Source organism: Arachis ipaensis, chromosome B05, assembly GCF_000816755.2.
Source record: "Arachis ipaensis cultivar K30076 chromosome B05, Araip1.1, whole genome shotgun sequence".
Classification (NCBI taxonomy): Eukaryota; Viridiplantae; Streptophyta; class Magnoliopsida; order Fabales; family Fabaceae; genus Arachis; species Arachis ipaensis.
Genome location: NC_029789.2, coordinates 26,846,650 through 26,863,733, shown reverse-complemented (window position 1 = coordinate 26,863,733; position 17,084 = coordinate 26,846,650). Strand labels below are relative to the sequence as shown.

At 37.4% G+C, this 17,084-nt stretch overlaps 3 protein-coding genes and 1 long non-coding RNA gene across 7 annotated transcripts; all 4 read right to left on the bottom strand.

The window, feature by feature from the left end:
- On the bottom strand, positions 781-2,473 carry LOC107643515 (tRNase Z TRZ1-like). Its single transcript, XM_016347185.2, has 4 exons — positions 2,317-2,473; positions 1,443-1,661; positions 947-1,105; positions 781-842 (listed from the first exon to the last, which is right to left on the bottom strand). Exons 1-4 carry the CDS (start codon positions 2,449-2,451, stop codon positions 825-827), a joined length of 531 nt encoding a protein of 176 aa, XP_016202671.1. The 5' UTR covers positions 2,452-2,473; the 3' UTR covers positions 781-824.
- LOC110271859 lies at positions 3,240-3,736 on the bottom strand. Its single transcript, XR_002362681.1, has 2 exons — positions 3,611-3,736; positions 3,240-3,326 (listed from the first exon to the last, which is right to left on the bottom strand). It is a non-coding gene; the product is annotated as an uncharacterized LOC110271859 (long non-coding RNA).
- Positions 3,765-7,317, bottom strand: LOC107640511. The gene is made up of 6 exons (XM_021123693.1): positions 7,274-7,317; positions 6,042-6,391; positions 5,672-5,757; positions 5,380-5,504; positions 5,279-5,283; positions 3,765-3,852 (listed from the first exon to the last, which is right to left on the bottom strand). Exons 1-6 carry the CDS (start codon positions 7,315-7,317, stop codon positions 3,827-3,829), a joined length of 636 nt encoding a protein of 211 aa, XP_020979352.1. The 3' UTR covers positions 3,765-3,826.
- On the bottom strand, positions 7,183-12,878 carry LOC107643516 (pathogenesis-related homeodomain protein). Of its 4 annotated transcripts, none has more exons than XM_016347187.2 (11): positions 12,383-12,878; positions 11,489-12,062; positions 10,400-10,565; positions 10,157-10,280; positions 9,952-10,064; positions 9,507-9,842; positions 8,970-9,197; positions 8,789-8,878; positions 8,606-8,656; positions 8,057-8,305; positions 7,183-7,722 (listed from the first exon to the last, which is right to left on the bottom strand). In XM_016347187.2, the coding sequence occupies exons 2-11, from the start codon at positions 12,028-12,030 to the stop codon at positions 7,474-7,476; spliced, it is 2,148 nt and encodes a 715-aa protein (XP_016202673.1). In that variant the 5' UTR covers positions 12,031-12,062; positions 12,383-12,878; the 3' UTR covers positions 7,183-7,473. The 4 variants fall into 4 exon arrangements, with proteins under 4 accessions (XP_016202673.1, XP_016202676.1, XP_016202672.1 ...); XM_016347190.2 differs by having other exon boundaries at positions 11,489-11,855; positions 12,383-12,876; XM_016347186.2 differs by having other exon boundaries at positions 11,489-12,878.

The window sequence follows — 17,084 nt, the reverse complement described above, 5'->3', positions numbered from 1 at the left end:
CGTTGGGATCCTCAAGCTCTTGATACCAGTTGATAGGACCAGCAATAGCAGAATGATCAAGTTTTATTGATATACCGGGATGGCCAATTAGCTCTCCCTAGAAGGTTCTACACAGCTGGAACTACCAGCTCGGAGAGAGAGAGATTCTCTCCAACTTCTAACAGAATTCACAACAGAAAAACTATCCTCCTTCAACTAACTATAACCTAGCTATTTATAACAACCTATCAGCCAGCTGGATATCCTAACAACTCCTAAAACACTTCTACTTGACCTCTACTTACCTCTCCTTTTGTAACACAGTCCAAACCTGTTAGTAGTAGGCGCCTCTCTATCAAATGCATATTAAGTTTCTGTCTTACATCAAAATGCTTTTGGTTTCGTAGAAAGGGTGTTGCTAAAGGTCATTCAAAATTTATCTGGTGAATATGGTGACAAATGGAAGTTTGATAAACATAATTTTTAAAGCTATTTTCAAGACTTAAATTACAAAATAGATGATTTTAACTTAAAAATAAACAGGTTTGAAACTTCAAATATCGAGAGGATCAGGTAAGAGATTACAAAATAATAAAGCCTTTCAAAAGTCATCTGCTATAGTGCCTCTCGGAATCGCCAATGGCACATAAAACTGCAATGAGAAAGCATTATCAAAACAGCTACTCTCAGAGTGCACCAGAACCTAAAGCTACATTTTTTAAACAATGCCCTAGTCTATAGCACTAAGGAATATATAGCTTATGACTCAAGCAGCGATTGCTGGTCGGGTACCTGGCTGGATATAACATGGTAAGTCCGAAATGCTTTTACTTTGAGATCTTTTCTCAAATAAAACTCCTCTCCTGCAAATGTAAGCCATGTATTAGCAACTACCGCGCATGATTGGAATAACTCAAAACCTTGGATCTTAGTTGCATAAGTTTGATTGAAATTAACCATTACCTACATCTAACCCAATCAAGTTGTGCTTGAGCTCTGAATGGTCCATTTTCCTATGGACTTTAAAGAGTTTCTCTACGTCCTCTTTTACTGAAATTGGTACAATAATTGTTGGTGGCTTCATACGGTACAGGCCACGTGTGGCAACATACATCGGTAGTCCTCCCTGATTAAACATTTGTATGTCACAAGACAGAATTTCAACAACAAATTAATTCAGCCATACATTCGCTAGATAAAACCCCAATGCAAAATATTAGCATAAAGGGCAGCTCGCTGCACAAGCATCCCCATTAATGCAGGATTTGGGGAAGGGTTGCACCGTGTAATGTACGCAGCCTAACCTGATAATTACATCATTGGCTCCCCTTCAAAGTATTAGGTTAAACAATAAACAAAAAATTATTCATATACTGGTTTGATAATATTATTACAATGTGATACATGTGCAACAAAATTCCAAACAGGATCTCATGCATGCATTATGCACAAAGAAGACTAACTATGTGATCCATGTGCGCATGGGAGATCAACAGAAAGTCTTGGGAAACGGCGCGAGGTGGGCAGCGACCAATGTCGAAAGCTACTTTAAGAGTGGGAAACATGATGCAAGTTTCATGGCCTCCAATGGACAGACCCCCAACTGGGTATCCCTCAATATTCAGATCCTTTGCTTTCTTTGAAGAATTTGGCTGCTCATTTTTTGGCTCCATAAACAATAACTGATATAACAGAAAAGAAGAAAATCATAAGAGGAAGTAACATGAAATCAGAACAATTAGTATAGGAACTAGAACCATTAACTTTAAAGAAGATAAGAAATAGAAGTCTAATCACAGAGTAACTTAAAAGTATACAAACGCATGATTCAAATTCAAATGAGAAACACAATCGTTAAATTTAGTGTTGACTCTTTTGTACAATTCCCAAATTGCCCTTTTTATTATCTTCTCTATCACGGTCCTCTTGAATATATCTATCACAGTCCTCTTTAACATAACTGAATCAAACGTACGACCCTAATAATAATCCTCAACCCCTTCACCTCCCTCACTCACCGTTCTCAGCCGCTTAACTTCTTAATCTCCACTCTCGCTGGCTCAACCTCATTCTCTCAGTCACAGAGGCGGCCTCACTCACCATAATCACCTCCCTCATCCTCCCTCGCACGCCACCCTCAGCTGGCTCAACCACCTCCAGTGATCTCCAACTCCCCTAGATCGTCGCCGCCAGCTTAGTCCCTGCCAGATCTACTCCTTCTCGCCATAAACTCAAGACATTTTCTAATTCAGAATTTCTACTGCTCAACATCCATTCAAAACATTCAGAAACAAAAACTCCAGATTTACGATCGAAGCTTCTGGATCTGGTACCAACCTCCCTGGATGCAGAATCAAGCTCTCTGGACAAAGGCGGTTGTGGGCGGCGCGAAATAGACTCGGCTGAAGAAGCCAACGATGGAACCCCTTTGAACACCATTGTCGCGCGACGAACGGCCAGCAACAGCGCCATCGTGAAGGAGAAGCGGAGCAAAGAAGACAAAAACAAGTTCTATTTACCTTGATGGAGCAGCAATGGGGAAGGGCGAAGATCTTGGATCTTGTGGGTTCCGTCGCGAACTTCTGATCGTGGCTATGCCACCACCACTCAACGGCGGTCTTACCTTGGGACCGGAAAGATGAGACGCGCGGCCACGAATAACGATGACGCCACCAAAGAGAACAATAGCAGGTAATAGAGAGAGAAGAGAAAAGGGGGAGCTGGCTCTCTGGAACAGATTTTGGTCTGGGAAGGGGTGAAAAGGGAGAAGTCTCAACCCTGCTCTGCTGTTTATCCTGGATTTTTTTATTTTGGTTTTGAATTTGATTCTGGAAAGTAGTTGAAGAGTTGAGACGGAGAAGATAATAATAAAAAGGGGCAATTTGGCCACTTGGGAATTGGTCAAAAGAGTCAACACTAAATTTAACGATTGGATATTTTTGTCAAACAATATATATTTTTCATGGGTACAATGTCAATTTAAATTTTTTTATAATTAGTTTTGTTAGATCTTTGATCTTTGATGATTAGAAATAGCTATTTACTCCAAATTCAAATATCAAAGTTTATAATTAAAAAAAAAAATCAAAACGCATAGAAACACAAACTTAGGAAAGAGATTTACCAATGATTGACCAACTTCTATTTTAACATTCAAACCTTCTAAACAGTTCTCCTAAAAAATTAGTACAACCTCAAAGAAGAAACTACAAGTCTAAAACCCAACTTCATGTTTCAGTTGCAGTTACAACAATAGCATACCTTAACCTCCGGCGACCAATGATCAATGGAAGTCAGCGAACTAGGAATCACCAATCCACAAAACTTGCCCAAAAGAGAATAATAACCTATGACAACAAAACCAATTCAAACCCCTAAATAACTCAATTCTCAATGCATCACAAAGGAACAAAATAGAACTAGAACCAAGGTTCACTCTTTTATCTTCCCCTTTGTGCTTGAACAATAATCAAATCTCTGTAACACTAGTTGCTACAGAGAAACAAACCATACTCTAAATGAATCGTATTAAAACTTAAGTAGCACCCTTTTGTACAAAATGTGCTTTGCAATTAAAAACCAAACATGATTTTGCCAATTATGCTGAATTCAATTGATACTCAATTTGAACCTTTCGAATTGCAGTCTGAGAGGCGACGTCGGCGATTGCAAGGCTTCTGAGAGGCAGGAGTCGACGGGAGGGAGACAGCGACGACAACGTCTACAAAGTGGCTGGAAGGCGACGATTGCGACGGCAATGCAAGTTTCATGGCCTCCAATGGACAGACCCCCAACTGGGTATCCCTCAATATTCAGATCCTTTGCTTTCTTTGAAGAATTTGGCTGCTCATTTTTTGGCTCCATAAACAATAACTGATATAACAGAAAAGAAGAAAATCATAAGAGGAAGTAACATGAAATCAGAACAATTAGTATAGGAACTAGAACCATTAACTTTAAAGAAGATAAGAAATAGAAGTCTAATCACAGAGTAACTTAAAAGTATACAAACGCATGATTCAAATTCAAATGAGAAACACAATCGTTAAATTTAGTGTTGACTCTTTTGTACAATTCCCAAATTGCCCTTTTTATTATCTTCTCTATCACGGTCCTCTTGAATATATCTATCACAGTCCTCTTTAACATAACTGAATCAAACGTACGACCCTAATAATAATCCTCAACCCCTTCACCTCCCTCACTCACCGTTCTCAGCCGCTTAACTTCTTAATCTCCACTCTCGCTGGCTCAACCTCATTCTCTCAGTCACAGAGGCGGCCTCACTCACCATAATCACCTCCCTCATCCTCCCTCGCACGCCACCCTCAGCTGGCTCAACCACCTCCAGTGATCTCCAACTCCCCTAGATCGTCGCCGCCAGCTTAGTCCCTGCCAGATCTACTCCTTCTCGCCATAAACTCAAGACATTTTCTAATTCAGAATTTCTACTGCTCAACATCCATTCAAAACATTCAGAAACAAAAACTCCAGATTTACGATCGAAGCTTCTGGATCTGGTACCAACCTCCCTGGATGCAGAATCAAGCTCTCTGGACAAAGGCGGTTGTGGGCGGCGCGAAATAGACTCGGCTGAAGAAGCCAACGATGGAACCCCTTTGAACACCATTGTCGCGCGACGAACGGCCAGCAACAGCGCCATCGTGAAGGAGAAGCGGAGCAAAGAAGACAAAAACAAGTTCTATTTACCTTGATGGAGCAGCAATGGGGAAGGGCGAAGATCTTGGATCTTGTGGGTTCCGTCGCGAACTTCTGATCGTGGCTATGCCACCACCACTCAACGGCGGTCTTACCTTGGGACCGGAAAGATGAGACGCGCGGCCACGAATAACGATGACGCCACCAAAGAGAACAATAGCAGGTAATAGAGAGAGAAGAGAAAAGGGGGAGCTGGCTCTCTGGAACAGATTTTGGTCTGGGAAGGGGTGAAAAGGGAGAAGTCTCAACCCTGCTCTGCTGTTTATCCTGGATTTTTTTATTTTGGTTTTGAATTTGATTCTGGAAAGTAGTTGAAGAGTTGAGACGGAGAAGATAATAATAAAAAGGGGCAATTTGGCCACTTGGGAATTGGTCAAAAGAGTCAACACTAAATTTAACGATTGGATATTTTTGTCAAACAATATATATTTTTCATGGGTACAATGTCAATTTAAATTTTTTTATAATTAGTTTTGTTAGCATTCAAATCTTTGATGATTAGAAATAGCTATTTACTCCAAATTCAAATATCAAAGTTTATAATTAAAAAAAAAAATCAAAACGCATAGAAATGACAAACACAAACTTACCCAGAAACTCATCACATAAGCAACAAAAATTCAGAATAAAAAAAGATCTAATTAAAGTAATCAGCAAACAATTGAAAACACAAACTTACACACAAAAAAATTATAATTAGCTTCTCCAATATTCTGGCAACAAGCATCAAGAATCACATCCGCATATGAACCAATCTCAGAAACAACATTTTTTTCAAGATGTGCAAAACAAACCATCCCCTGCCCCTGAAAATCGAATAAGGGAAAGAGATTTACCAATGATTGACCAACTTCTATTTTAACATTCAAACCTTCTAAACAGTTCTCCTAAAAAATTAGTACAACCTCAAAGAAGAAACTACAAGTCTAAAACCCAACTTCATGTTTCAGTTGCAGTTACAACAATAGCATACCTTAACCTCCGGCGACCAATGATCAATGGAAGTCAGCGAACTAGGAATCACCAATCCACAAAACTTGCCCAAAAGAGAATAATAACCTATGACAACAAAACCAATTCAAACCCCTAAATAACTCAATTCTCAATGCATCACAAAGGAACAAAATAGAACTAGAACCAAGGTTCACTCTTTTATCTTCCCCTTTGTGCTTGAACAATAATCAAATCTCTGTAACACTAGTTGCTACAGAGAAACAAACCATACTCTAAATGAATCGTATTAAAACTTAAGTAGCACCCTTTTGTACAAAATGTGCTTTGCAATTAAAAACCAAACATGATTTTGCCAATTATGCTGAATTCAATTGATACTCAATTTGAACCTTTCGAATTGCAGTCTGAGAGGCGACGTCGGCGATTGCAAGGCTTCTGAGAGGCAGGAGTCGACGGGAGGGAGACAGCGACGACAACGTCTACAAAGTGGCTGGAAGGCAACAATTGCGACGGCAACGAAGGCGAGAGCGAGGAAAGCGAAAACGGACGAGCTTGTGCCGGCGAAGTGAAGAGACGACGGCGGAGAAGGGGAATGCGGCAGCTGGGTAGGTGGAGAGCACAGCTGGCAGACAGCTGGGAGAGGAAGAAAATGGTTTCAGAGAGTGAGGTGAGTGCGTTTAGGGTGAGATTGTTTTGAGAGAAACTGTTTCTTCTTTTTTTTAAAAAAAAAAAAAAAAAACTTCAAACGACATCGCTTTTATTCTGAACCAGAAATCTTAAAAAAATCGGTCCGGCTCACATGATTTAGCAGTTAACTGCTGATTCAACGGTTTTTTCATTGATTTTTTGTTAGATCTTAGATGGTTTCTTATGTCAACCAAATCAACTGGAGAATTGGTTTTTAATTAACTCAGTGGAACCAACTGGTTCGATTTGGTTCGATTTTTAAAATTATGGTTTGAAATTTAAAATTTTTAATTAAATTCTTGTAATGAAATCAACTTGAATTAATCGAGTGATCACGTGGTCCGTTTAAACAAGTGTTAGGGATTCGAATTTTGCCTTAAAAAAACTCAGTTGCACGAATTTTATCCGCGAAAAGAGTTCAAGAGTTTGTCTTTTAATATCTGGTTATTTTTTTTCTCATTTTTGTAAAATTAAAAAATTAAGGAAATTTATATTTTGTTTTTTCTTGGTTTATTCTATTTCATATTTTTAATGATGAAAAATGTGGGGAGTTAATCCTCTCCAGTGCAGAAAAAACTGGATGGTCTCAATTATTTAATCTAACCCTTCATTGCTCTCTCTTTCATCTTTATTTTTTGTCCTACTTATAAAATTAATGGTGAGAAATCACACTTTATTTCCTTAAGTGTTAACTAAAAAGCTGCTTACACAACTATAAGTAATTATTGCGTGAGTCATAAACTTTGGATGCAGCCTCTCAAACCAATGCTAACCCGCTTCCGGATCTGTTTGCAGATCTAGATTGTTAAAAAGAATGTTATCTTTTAGATTCTGAGATACAGGAAAATAAAGAGTCTCCAAATACCAGAGAGAGAGGGTTCTTACAATGAGCAATTGCTAATGTTAATTATCAATATGTATAAGCAAATCCAACTTCAACAGGTTTGCCTCACTTCTTTCATTTTCTTTGGGGTACATTATGACAATGAAGCTTGAATCTAAACTACTCCTAGTGGCTCACCTTTTAGGTTTGCTTCACTTTCATTATACAACAAAAAACATTGTATATATTATATAACCTTCTGTTAAAAAAATAAAATAAAATAAAATGGTACTAAAAAATCTACTAATTATTCAACCTTTTTCCCTTAGCTGAGCTGTGGGCACATATATAACACATGGTTCCTTTGCACCCTTTGCTCTATGGTTTTGAACTTCAATTAATTTAACCTTCATGCTATCTAGTTTAGCCTTCAATTTGCTAAGTCTTTCAAATTCCAACTCTGCTGCCTTAGAGTCTCCTCCAAACACAAATTCCATCTTTCTTTTCTTTTCTTGTAACAGCTTCTTCAAGCCAACATCATCACTCCCTTCTTCCAAGTCCTGAAAAGATAATGTGAAAACTTGCGAATTATGGTCCTTCTTCAAGCCAACATCATCAAGGCATCTATGCTTGTAAGGGGTAATCCAATCCAATCCAATTCAATTAAAACCATTAAAACGATTAGAACTGCAAAAATTTGGATTGAATTTGATCTTACTTTTAACATACTACATGGATTAGATAGAATTTCGGATTTGATTTTCAACGAAATCTTTACTTTCATCTCATTATACACTCAGTTTTTTGCTTTGCCAGAGCTTGTTTGTGCAGAAAGTTACTTCCAAAGCACCAAAATGCATACAGAATGTGAGATTTGTGATAATAGGTAAGTACCTTGTTGCCATTTTCTGCTGTCTTAGCAGGAGATATTTCCGGTTGCCTTTTTTTCCAAATACTGCCAGAAGATGACTTCACTTTCTGTCTATCGGTAATACCGTTACCATTATTCGGTGAATGAACCATCGCAATTTTAGAGGCCTTTGATTTCTGCAAAATCTCATCTTTGTCCACAATTTGTAAACTGGAACCCTTCGAGGTCTTGCACAACAAACTCAAAGGCAGCTCTCCTCCTTCGACTTGATGCTGAACAAAACTCACTCATGTTAGAGTTATTACAAATTCAAACTAGTATCCAATAGCATAACATGATACTAAATCCTTAAGTCTTCACAAGCTTGATGTTCCAAGAACAATTCAAGGTTTGACAACATCCTAGTTTACACTTCGCTGCAAATTTATCAGTGCCTCTAGAAAAATTCATCAATCACAATTTGTCCTACTTCTTACTCTCAGACAACTATTCAAACCAAAGTGTCATTGTTGCATCCTTCCATATATATACATACATGCAGCGAAAGTGAAAATCCAAACACTATCACTAACCTTCCTGGTTTTAAGAGCTAAATAACGAGCATTTTTAAACCACTTGCTAACCTGCATTTTATAATGCGTTAGTAAAGAAAAACAATGCAATAAGTGTGTGAAGCTAATGCAGTTTGCATATAAAATTCAGAATAAAATAGAAACAAGATAGTGAAGATACAGCAAGAGCCTGTAAGGAACAACCTTTGCAGCATCAATTCCCAACTCTTTTGAAATGTGTTCCTTCACGGATCTCGGAGGAAGTTCATTGTCTGCGAAAACTTGGCGAAGCTTCTGGCACATTTCATTAAAAACTAGGCACAGATTAGTGACTATATAACTCTATACTTGAACTAAGCTGGAATTGTTGTGTGTTAAGTAATACCTCAACTGCATGATGTGGAATTCTGAAGCAAGATCTTTTTACATGTGTGTGCGCGCCCTCTCTCACTGTATCGTTGTTCTCATTATTCGGAAATTTATTATCGCTTTCGTGCAGCGTCATAAGTGTATTAGCAGCATCAGATTCCTTTTCTCTCCGCTTCCTTTTGCCAGGACCCCAGTCTTCATCTTCACTCATTTGTTCACATGGAGGAGCATCCTTAAACATTTCCTACATAGATATATGAACTCAAATGATTTTCATTTTGCATGATCTTAATCATCATTGAAATATAGCCAGAGAAGGAAATAACTAACTCAACTCTTTGGATGCGATTCCACACACAAAACATAATCAAATACATCATCTACATGACATGATGACAATCTAATACAATCAATATTCCAATTCATAAACAGAAATCCAATAAGTTAACAAAAAGCCTTGATGCTTTGAGCAATCGACCGAAGCTAAGTTGTCAACTTTGCTCCGAAAACATTAGTATATTCTTATGCTGGATAAGAACTTATATATACTCACATCATAAAGTTTCCTGTAGTCAACTGCTTTACGCTGCCTGCGGCTGCATACTATTTCCCCGTATCCATCAGAATCAACGCAACTATTAACAGAAAGATATTCAAGGCTCATGGCTTTGTCTACAGGAGAATATTCATCGTTTAAGGACGAAAGACTGATAGAGCTGCTTGAATCAGATGGACTTTCATCAGTGCCTTCTGCATTGATGTTGTGAGTGTTTTCTCTCCTGTCCGGGTTATAATCATCATCTTCTGGATCATCTGACGGCCATTCTTCTTCCGGATTTAATAAAGCGGCACAATCATCTGGTACAGTAGCTTCTTCCTTGAATACATCCTTAATTCAAGAAAGAATGTTACATCTGTCAGTAGTGATAATGTATCAATTATCTAGAGACAATTGAAAATCTGAAAAAATGGTGCAAGAAATTATTAGTGTAAAATACCTGCCATGTACTGTCCAAGGAGAAGTCGGTCCCAAGATGAGCATTCGTTGCCTCGAGTATTTCCATCTTACATTCACAAAACTTGCAAAACCAGCATTGGTCTCCAGGAGGAACTGTGCAGTGTAAATAAGCAATTTGGTAATGAACAGTCATCGGCACCTGAAAAGGCTATAGAACAAGTTGACATGCATGGAAGGGAACTCACTATTTTCAGTGTCCAACGGTGGGTCAAGACATCTTTGGTGAAAAGCACGATTGCATGTGCCGTCGCAGAGTATAATGTCATTATCGGGGAATGCTTCAGGCAACTTGCATTTTGCACAGAATATCTACGTGAAGGGAAAAGAGAAAAATGAACATACAGAACATGTTTGGTCCAAAGCATGATTGAATGAGCCATCAGAGTATAAAGATCACTATCAAGAGAAGCTTTAATCAACTTGCTCACATGTTCATGATATACAGATCCATCTGGAGCAATGACGGAATCTTCAATCCTGCCCACAGAACTAAGAGCATCCAACTGGCAAATGACATCGCGAATGCCAAGTTTACATTTTAAAATCTGCTTCTTTGCTCTTTGTAGTTCCTTCTCCGGTCTAATCTTTTCTCGACTGTGAAAAGAATTTCCACAAAAAAAAAAAAAAAGAACAAGATCAGCCACAAAGTAATTTATCAATGCAATGTTCAAAACTATATGTTATTTATCCATGGAAGTATGGAACTAGTATTCATCTAAAGGGATTAATGAATTTTAGAGGAGAGGATAGGCTCATTAAAAAAGATAGGAAGAATTGTCCTATAAGTAATTGAGTGTGAGAGCCAAATGAATTGAAAGATTCATGTTTGGTTTGGGAAGAGATCATAGACGTTTTCAAATGAATGGAAAGAGAATCTACTTTCATTAAGTGATTTATTACCACTGCTTAGCTTTCAATTCGCCTTTGACCATCAAATGAAATGTGAATAACCCGCCCCCCCCCTCTTTGAAACAAGGGGCGCCTCATTATTCTTATATGACCATATTGAATTGTAACTTCAAAAGTTTAAACAGCATACATAGAATTCTGCAAGATAATTATTCAGCAGAGAATGCATTCCTTAAAGACAAGGAAACTGAATCTTTAAACACAAGTTTTTAAAAGAAAATCAATTTCAAATCATTTTGTTACATTTCATGATAGACCACCATGAAGTTGTTTGCTCTGCGAAGTCAACTCCACCAAGTGGAACAAGACTTGGTTTTTGCTGTCGTCGTATATGGATTACACCTTATTTTCTAAGTTCCCTACAAAATCTATGAATGTAGATGTTTATCCTTGCTTCATATTTGTGCCTTTTACTATCAAGCTTAATTAACACACCCTGGAGACTAAGAACAAGAGCGAAAGTCCAATAATCTAAAAGCCATCTTAAAATATCCTAGTCAAGAAATGATACATAACTTATAGTAATAACAGATTAACAATGCCTTCACAGATTCTCTACAATGACAATAAGAAAAATAGACAGCTTAAAGAAAATAAAAAATTAGTACCTTTGACCTTTCCAGCCTTCTCCAGAGTATGCATCTATAAGGTTCTGCTCTACCTTCATTTTGATTAACAGATACCTTGTTCTCCTCTGCAGGCGCAAAGCATCATCAAGATCCACATTATCCCTTCGCCTTTTCCTCCTTCTCCTTCTCTTAACTTTTTGAATATTCACTTCCCCATCAGCATCGTTCCCGTCGACAATAGGACCAAAAGAAATTTTCTCCCCCGGTTGCTTTGTCGAAGAGAGCATCTGCAAAGATTTCCCATCATTGTAATGCATATTTTGTCCAACAATCAATTTTTCACTTGAAGCATCTTTGATTGACCCCTTGATGGAAGAAGAATCAGTAGCTGTGCCCCTTGATGTGGCTGTGCAAACAACGAGTTTGTGAGGTTTCGATTTCAATTTCTGCTTCTTCCCTTGGCCTTTTGTACTACTTGTTTCGAATCTCGGTGATAAATCAAGCTTTGAATCAGTATGTTTCCTTGAGTGACTAGATTTTCTAAATCCTCTCTTATTTAACTTTTTCTCAGTATCTCGCATATTAATTGATCATGTATAACCCACAAGTTCAGCTGAGAATATCACTAAACAAATTCAGTGGAAGAAGAAAACTCTTATGATGTTCTAGACCATGATCACTAAACAAATTCAATTAGTCCTTTTAAGAACCATGACTCAACTAAGCTAACAAACACTTCCAGCCACAAGGCAATTTAGCCACAGCCAAATTTTTGGTCCAAACAAAGAAAGAAAAAGAAAAGAAAGCCACAAGACCTTAATTTTTGTTAAGACACCACAAGATGCAAGCTCAATTTTTTATAATACCCCGCAAGCTCAAACCCAAAAACAACGAGAAACCCACTCGAGTTTAAGGCCAATTAAGGAAACTAACCTGTAAAGAAGGCAAAGTACGGTGAAAGATCTGAACTTTATGTAGCACTGAAGCTATCTCAAAAGGCAAAGCAAAAACCATTGAACCTTTTGAACAGAATGGTTTATATGAATGTGAAATTGGGACTCAGAATCCCAATGTTCACAGATAGACTAGAAACAACGGCTAAGCTTTAAATGTTTCTTGTTATTCTTCTTCTTCTTCCTAGTTCTTTTCTTCTCCCATTAACTCCACTTTTGTTGTGTAATGTGTTGTGTACCTTCTTATATAATTACAGTCCCAGAAAAAAGTGTTCACCACTGTTGTTTTGTCCCTCTCTTAATTTCTAACCAAAATTGCATCTTTGCCACAAACACAAGCAAATTTGCCCTTTGACAATTCTTTGATATTGTCTCTCAATTTTCAAATGAAAGGTGATATATAGAAGAGACAGAAAATTCTTCCTTTTCGAAGAGGATAAATTCCATCAAATGAAAGATGTGTATTATGGGAAGCAAACGAAATTATTACTTGGTGAAATTGAAGATATTGCCATTGTGGTTTTTAAAGGCATTTCATTATTTGCGTGAGAATAACAATTCAAAATGCGTTAGAAAAATGTTATATAAATAAGAAATAAGGATTTTTTTATTTAAATTAAAAATATATAATATTTACCGATTTAAATAAACGTGTAAGTATTTACTAAAATACATTTTGAGTCATATCTCGAATGCAGTAAGAAAAACCACAATACAAACGTATCTCGAATGCACTGCTCCCGTGCTGTGATACGGCACGTGCAAGTCATATCTCGGATACACCCGAGATATGAACAAGACGAGATCTCGGATACAGTGTATCCGAGATATGGCTTTAATTAGCCTTAACCCACTGCACCCGAGATATGCACATTTTTAGTGATTTGGGGTACTGCATTCAAGACAAGGTCTGGAACGTATATAAACCTATAGCATCCGAGAAATGCGTGGATTAGAGTGAAATTTTTCAAACTTTTGATATTCCGTACGTGTGAAAGCGAATTTCTTCACGAGCTATGGCCCCCGAGCATATGTCCGCGTGGGAGACATTAATAGACTGAATGATACTTGACACGTAGCTGGAGCGTTGGACTTTGAGGTTAGTATTTAATGAATTTCTTTTTTATTTAAATATTTAAACGTAAATTTAAATCGGTAAATGTTATATTTTTTATTTAAATAAAAAAAATCCGTGTTTAATAGGTTTAAGATTAGTAGATTTATATAATTATCTTGTAATGCGTTTAGGGTGTTAGTCTTTAGTGACTTAAAAATTTATATATATATGTTACATTTAATGTAAACGCATAGGTAGGTGCATTATAAGTTGTAGTACTGTTTAGGGACAATTAATGGTTTAGATGTAACCAATATGCGTTAGTTATCTATTTTGGAAATTGCAGCAACCACGGTTACTTTTGCCACGCCGTGTGACACTAAGTCTCTCGCCGTCACCCATCCTGCTTCCCTATATAAGGGAGGCTGGATTTGGGCATTGACGGAGGAAAAATGTCGGTAAAGATTTTTACAAAAATTATCGCGTTGCAAGTATAGTTCTAAACCAACAAATTTTCCTCTATCAATGTTTAAATTGTTTGTCACAAATACAAATCCAATAAAATTACCGAAGTATTCAAATCTCGGGTCGTCTCTCAAGAAATTGCAGGGAAGTATAGTTTATTATTGGTTATAGAAAAGTATTTTTGGGGTATTGAAATAAGAGACAAGAAATGTAAACAACAAGGAATTAAACTAACAATTAAGAAAAGTCCTAGCAAGGATTGATAATTGGAATTCCTTTTCCATTATCATAGTCACTTTGTGATGGTAATTGCCTTTTGCTCTCACATAGTTAACCTCTAACAATTGAAGGTAAGTCAAGTGAGTAATTCAACTTGAGTTCACAAGTCCTAATCAAAGACTAGAAGTTAGTGAAGCTCAAACCAACTAGCAATTTTCAATCACCAACCAATAAGAGACTTTGACCATTCAAGAGTCTCCAATTTACAAAATCTAAGCTAAGAATACAAAAAGTTAATTTAAAATCCAACCAAACATTTTATCAAACACTTGGTAGGCACAAAATAAAAGCAGAGAAAAGTAATAAGAGAATGTAAAATCTAAGACTAACAATTGCAAGAGATCAATAACACAAATTAAAGAAAGCATTAATAACATAAAAATATGAATTGCATTACGAAGATTAAGAGTAGCAAGAGTGCATAAACATAAGGATACCAAAGTGAAGAAAATAACAAGTAGAATTGAAGAACAAAGGTGCTAGAACAATAAATTGTAAGGAATTGTAAATGAAAACAGAAATTGAATCTAAATATAATAAGAAATTGGAGTAGAAACCCAAAAACCTAGAGAGAGGAGAGAGCCTCTCTCTCTAGAAAACTACATCTAAACCTAAAATTGTATAAATGAATGTGTGAATGATTGATTCCCCCATCCAGCTCCACTATGCAGCCTCTAATCAGTATTTTCGGGCCTGAAACTGGGTCCAAAGCAGCCCAGAAATCGCCCCAGCGAATTCTGATATCTATAGCACGTGACGCTCGTCACGCGTACGCGTCAGCCACGCGTACGCATCGCTAAACAAATCCCTGGTCACGCGTACGCGTCATCCACGTGTATGCGTCGCTTGTCTGCTTCACCAGTCACGCGTACGCGTGCGCGTTGCTGTCAGCTTCTCAAAACTTCAACTTCTTGTGTTCCTTCCACTTTTGCATGCTTCCTTTCCATCCTCTAAGCCATTCCCGCCCTATAAACCCTAAAAATACTTAACAAACATATTACGGCATCGAATGGTAATAAGAGAGAATTAAAATTAGCAATTTTAAGGCCAAAGAAGCATGTTTTCAATCATAATACAGAATTGGGAAGAAAAATGTAAAACATGCGAATTCTATGAATAAGTGTGAGAATAATGGATAAAATCCACTCAATTCAGCCTAAAATGTACCACGAAATAGTGGTGCATCAGGCATGCAGTTGAGTTGAGGGATTTTATGTTTGATAAGTGCTTGATCTCTGCATTTATCGAGCGGTGGAGGCCGGAGACCCATACGTTCCACCTTCCGTGGGGTGAGGCCAGCATTACGCTCGAGGATGTTGCCTACCACACTGGACTACGCACTACTGGAGAGCCTGTTGGAGTTGTACCAGAGACTTTCAGCGGTGGCATGGGCACCCAACATGGGAGCGGGCTGAGGATTTATTGGGCGCCAGGCTGCCACCACCGCAGGAGGAAGGGAAGTAAGTGTTTGGGATCAGGATGACATGGCTCAGGGACCGAGTGGCATATATCCCTGATGGGGCAGCCCCAGAGACTCTTCGGCAGTATGTCCGATGCTACCCGATGATGCTTATTGGGGGTTTCTGTTCACGGACAAGTCGGCTACACTTGTGCCGTTGAGATGGCTGCCACTGTTAGAGGATTTCGATCGATGCAGCCAGTTATCATGGAGTCTGCACTTCTCTGCTATACCTACCACTCGTTGTGCACAGCGGCATCCCATGACGTGACGTGCATTGCGGGTTGCATGCCGCTTCTTGTATCGTGGATATACCATAGGTTTCCGTGCTTCAGTCCAGCAGGTTACGACGTCGTCAAGTTCCCACTTGCTTCCAAGTATACGAAAGTTGCATCTAGGGTGTCCCGTCCTCGTGGATGTGGGACTGGACACCACTTGGATCCTGCCGCTGGATGGCGTTAGTTACCATTATTACTATATGTATTTTGCTTATTACTTATGTTTATAGACCTCCATCACATGTATGACTCTTTTTTAGTGCATCCAAATGTATAACTTGACTTGTTTATCCATGTGAATATATGTTTTTTTTATAGAAAATATTGTAACATTTATAAATAAAAATTGTCATGCACACTAGACCGTATCTCGGATGCAGTGGATTAAGGCTAATTAAAGCCATATCTCGGATGCACTGTATCCGAGATATTGTCTTGTTCATATCTCGGGTGCATCCGAGATATGACTGACACGTGTCGTATTACAGCACGGGGGAAGTGCATCCAAGATACGTTTATATTGTGATTTTTTTCACTGCATCCAATATGTGACTCAAAATATAATTTAGTAAATACTTACACGTTTATTTAAATCGATAAATATTATATATTTTTAATTTAAATAAAAAATTCAAGAAATAATGAATTTTAACTATACATGACAACTATTTTACACTAAAAGTAATATAAATAACTATAAAAACTTATGTGTAGCCATATAATTGTTTATATAGTATTTTATACTTATTGTATGATAGTACTGTAAGCAGCTGAAATGACCTATTACGTAATCAACTAAGATTATGGTTGTTGTTGACTAATTCTGTATCATTTTAGCAATTAAAGGACACAATGATCTTTAACAAATTATAAAGAATTCAAATATAGGGCAATTATCATGTAATATTAAACATTGTACCTTAAACATTGTATCTTAAGCATAAAAAATTAAAAACACATATCAAAAGAATGGATTTAGATTCTTTAAATTTTGAATTTTATTTTAAAGAATAAAATGTGATGTCTTATTATTTATTTTATAAATAGGATCAAGAGAAAATATGAGAAAGAAACTATTTAAAGGTGAGAGATCTTTACTCTTTAAAATAAAAATTCAAAATTTTGAAGATCTAAATTCTAAAAA

What these genes read in the sequence shown, in the direction of transcription:
- LOC107643515 (XM_016347185.2), bottom strand. Translation starts at nt 2,451, where the DNA reads ATGGCGCTGTTGCTGGCCGTTCGTCGCGCGACAATGGTGTTCAAAGGG. An exon ending in TTGATTCTGCATCCAGGGAG is followed by an intron (nt 1,662 to 2,316) that starts GTTGGTACCAGA and finishes CTGTTATATCAG; the next exon opens with TTATTGTTTATGGAGCCAAA. An exon ending in ATGCGCACATGGATCACATA is followed by an intron (nt 1,106 to 1,442) that starts GTTAGTCTTCTT and finishes ATGTTTAATCAG; the next exon opens with GGAGGACTACCGATGTATGT.
- LOC107643516 (XM_016347186.2), bottom strand. Translation starts at nt 12,030, where the DNA reads ATGCGAGATACTGAGAAAAAGTTAAATAAGAGAGGATTTAGAAAATCT. An exon ending in TGGGAATTGATGCTGCAAAG is followed by an intron (nt 8,657 to 8,788) that starts GTTGTTCCTTAC and finishes TATAAAATGCAG; the next exon opens with GTTAGCAAGTGGTTTAAAAA. An exon ending in TAGCTCTTAAAACCAGGAAG is followed by an intron (nt 8,306 to 8,605) that starts GTTAGTGATAGT and finishes AGTTTTGTTCAG; the next exon opens with CATCAAGTCGAAGGAGGAGA.
- LOC107640511 (XM_021123693.1), bottom strand. Translation starts at nt 7,317, where the DNA reads ATGTACCCCAAAGAAAATGAAAGAAGTGAGGCAAACCTGTTGAA. An exon ending in CTCAGACTGCAATTCGAAAG is followed by an intron (nt 5,758 to 6,041) that starts GTTCAAATTGAG and finishes TTGTTGTCATAG; the next exon opens with GTTATTATTCTCTTTTGGGC. An exon ending in ATTGGTCGCCGGAGGTTAAG is followed by an intron (nt 5,505 to 5,671) that starts GTATGCTATTGT and finishes TTCGATTTTCAG; the next exon opens with GGGCAGGGGATGGTTTGTTT.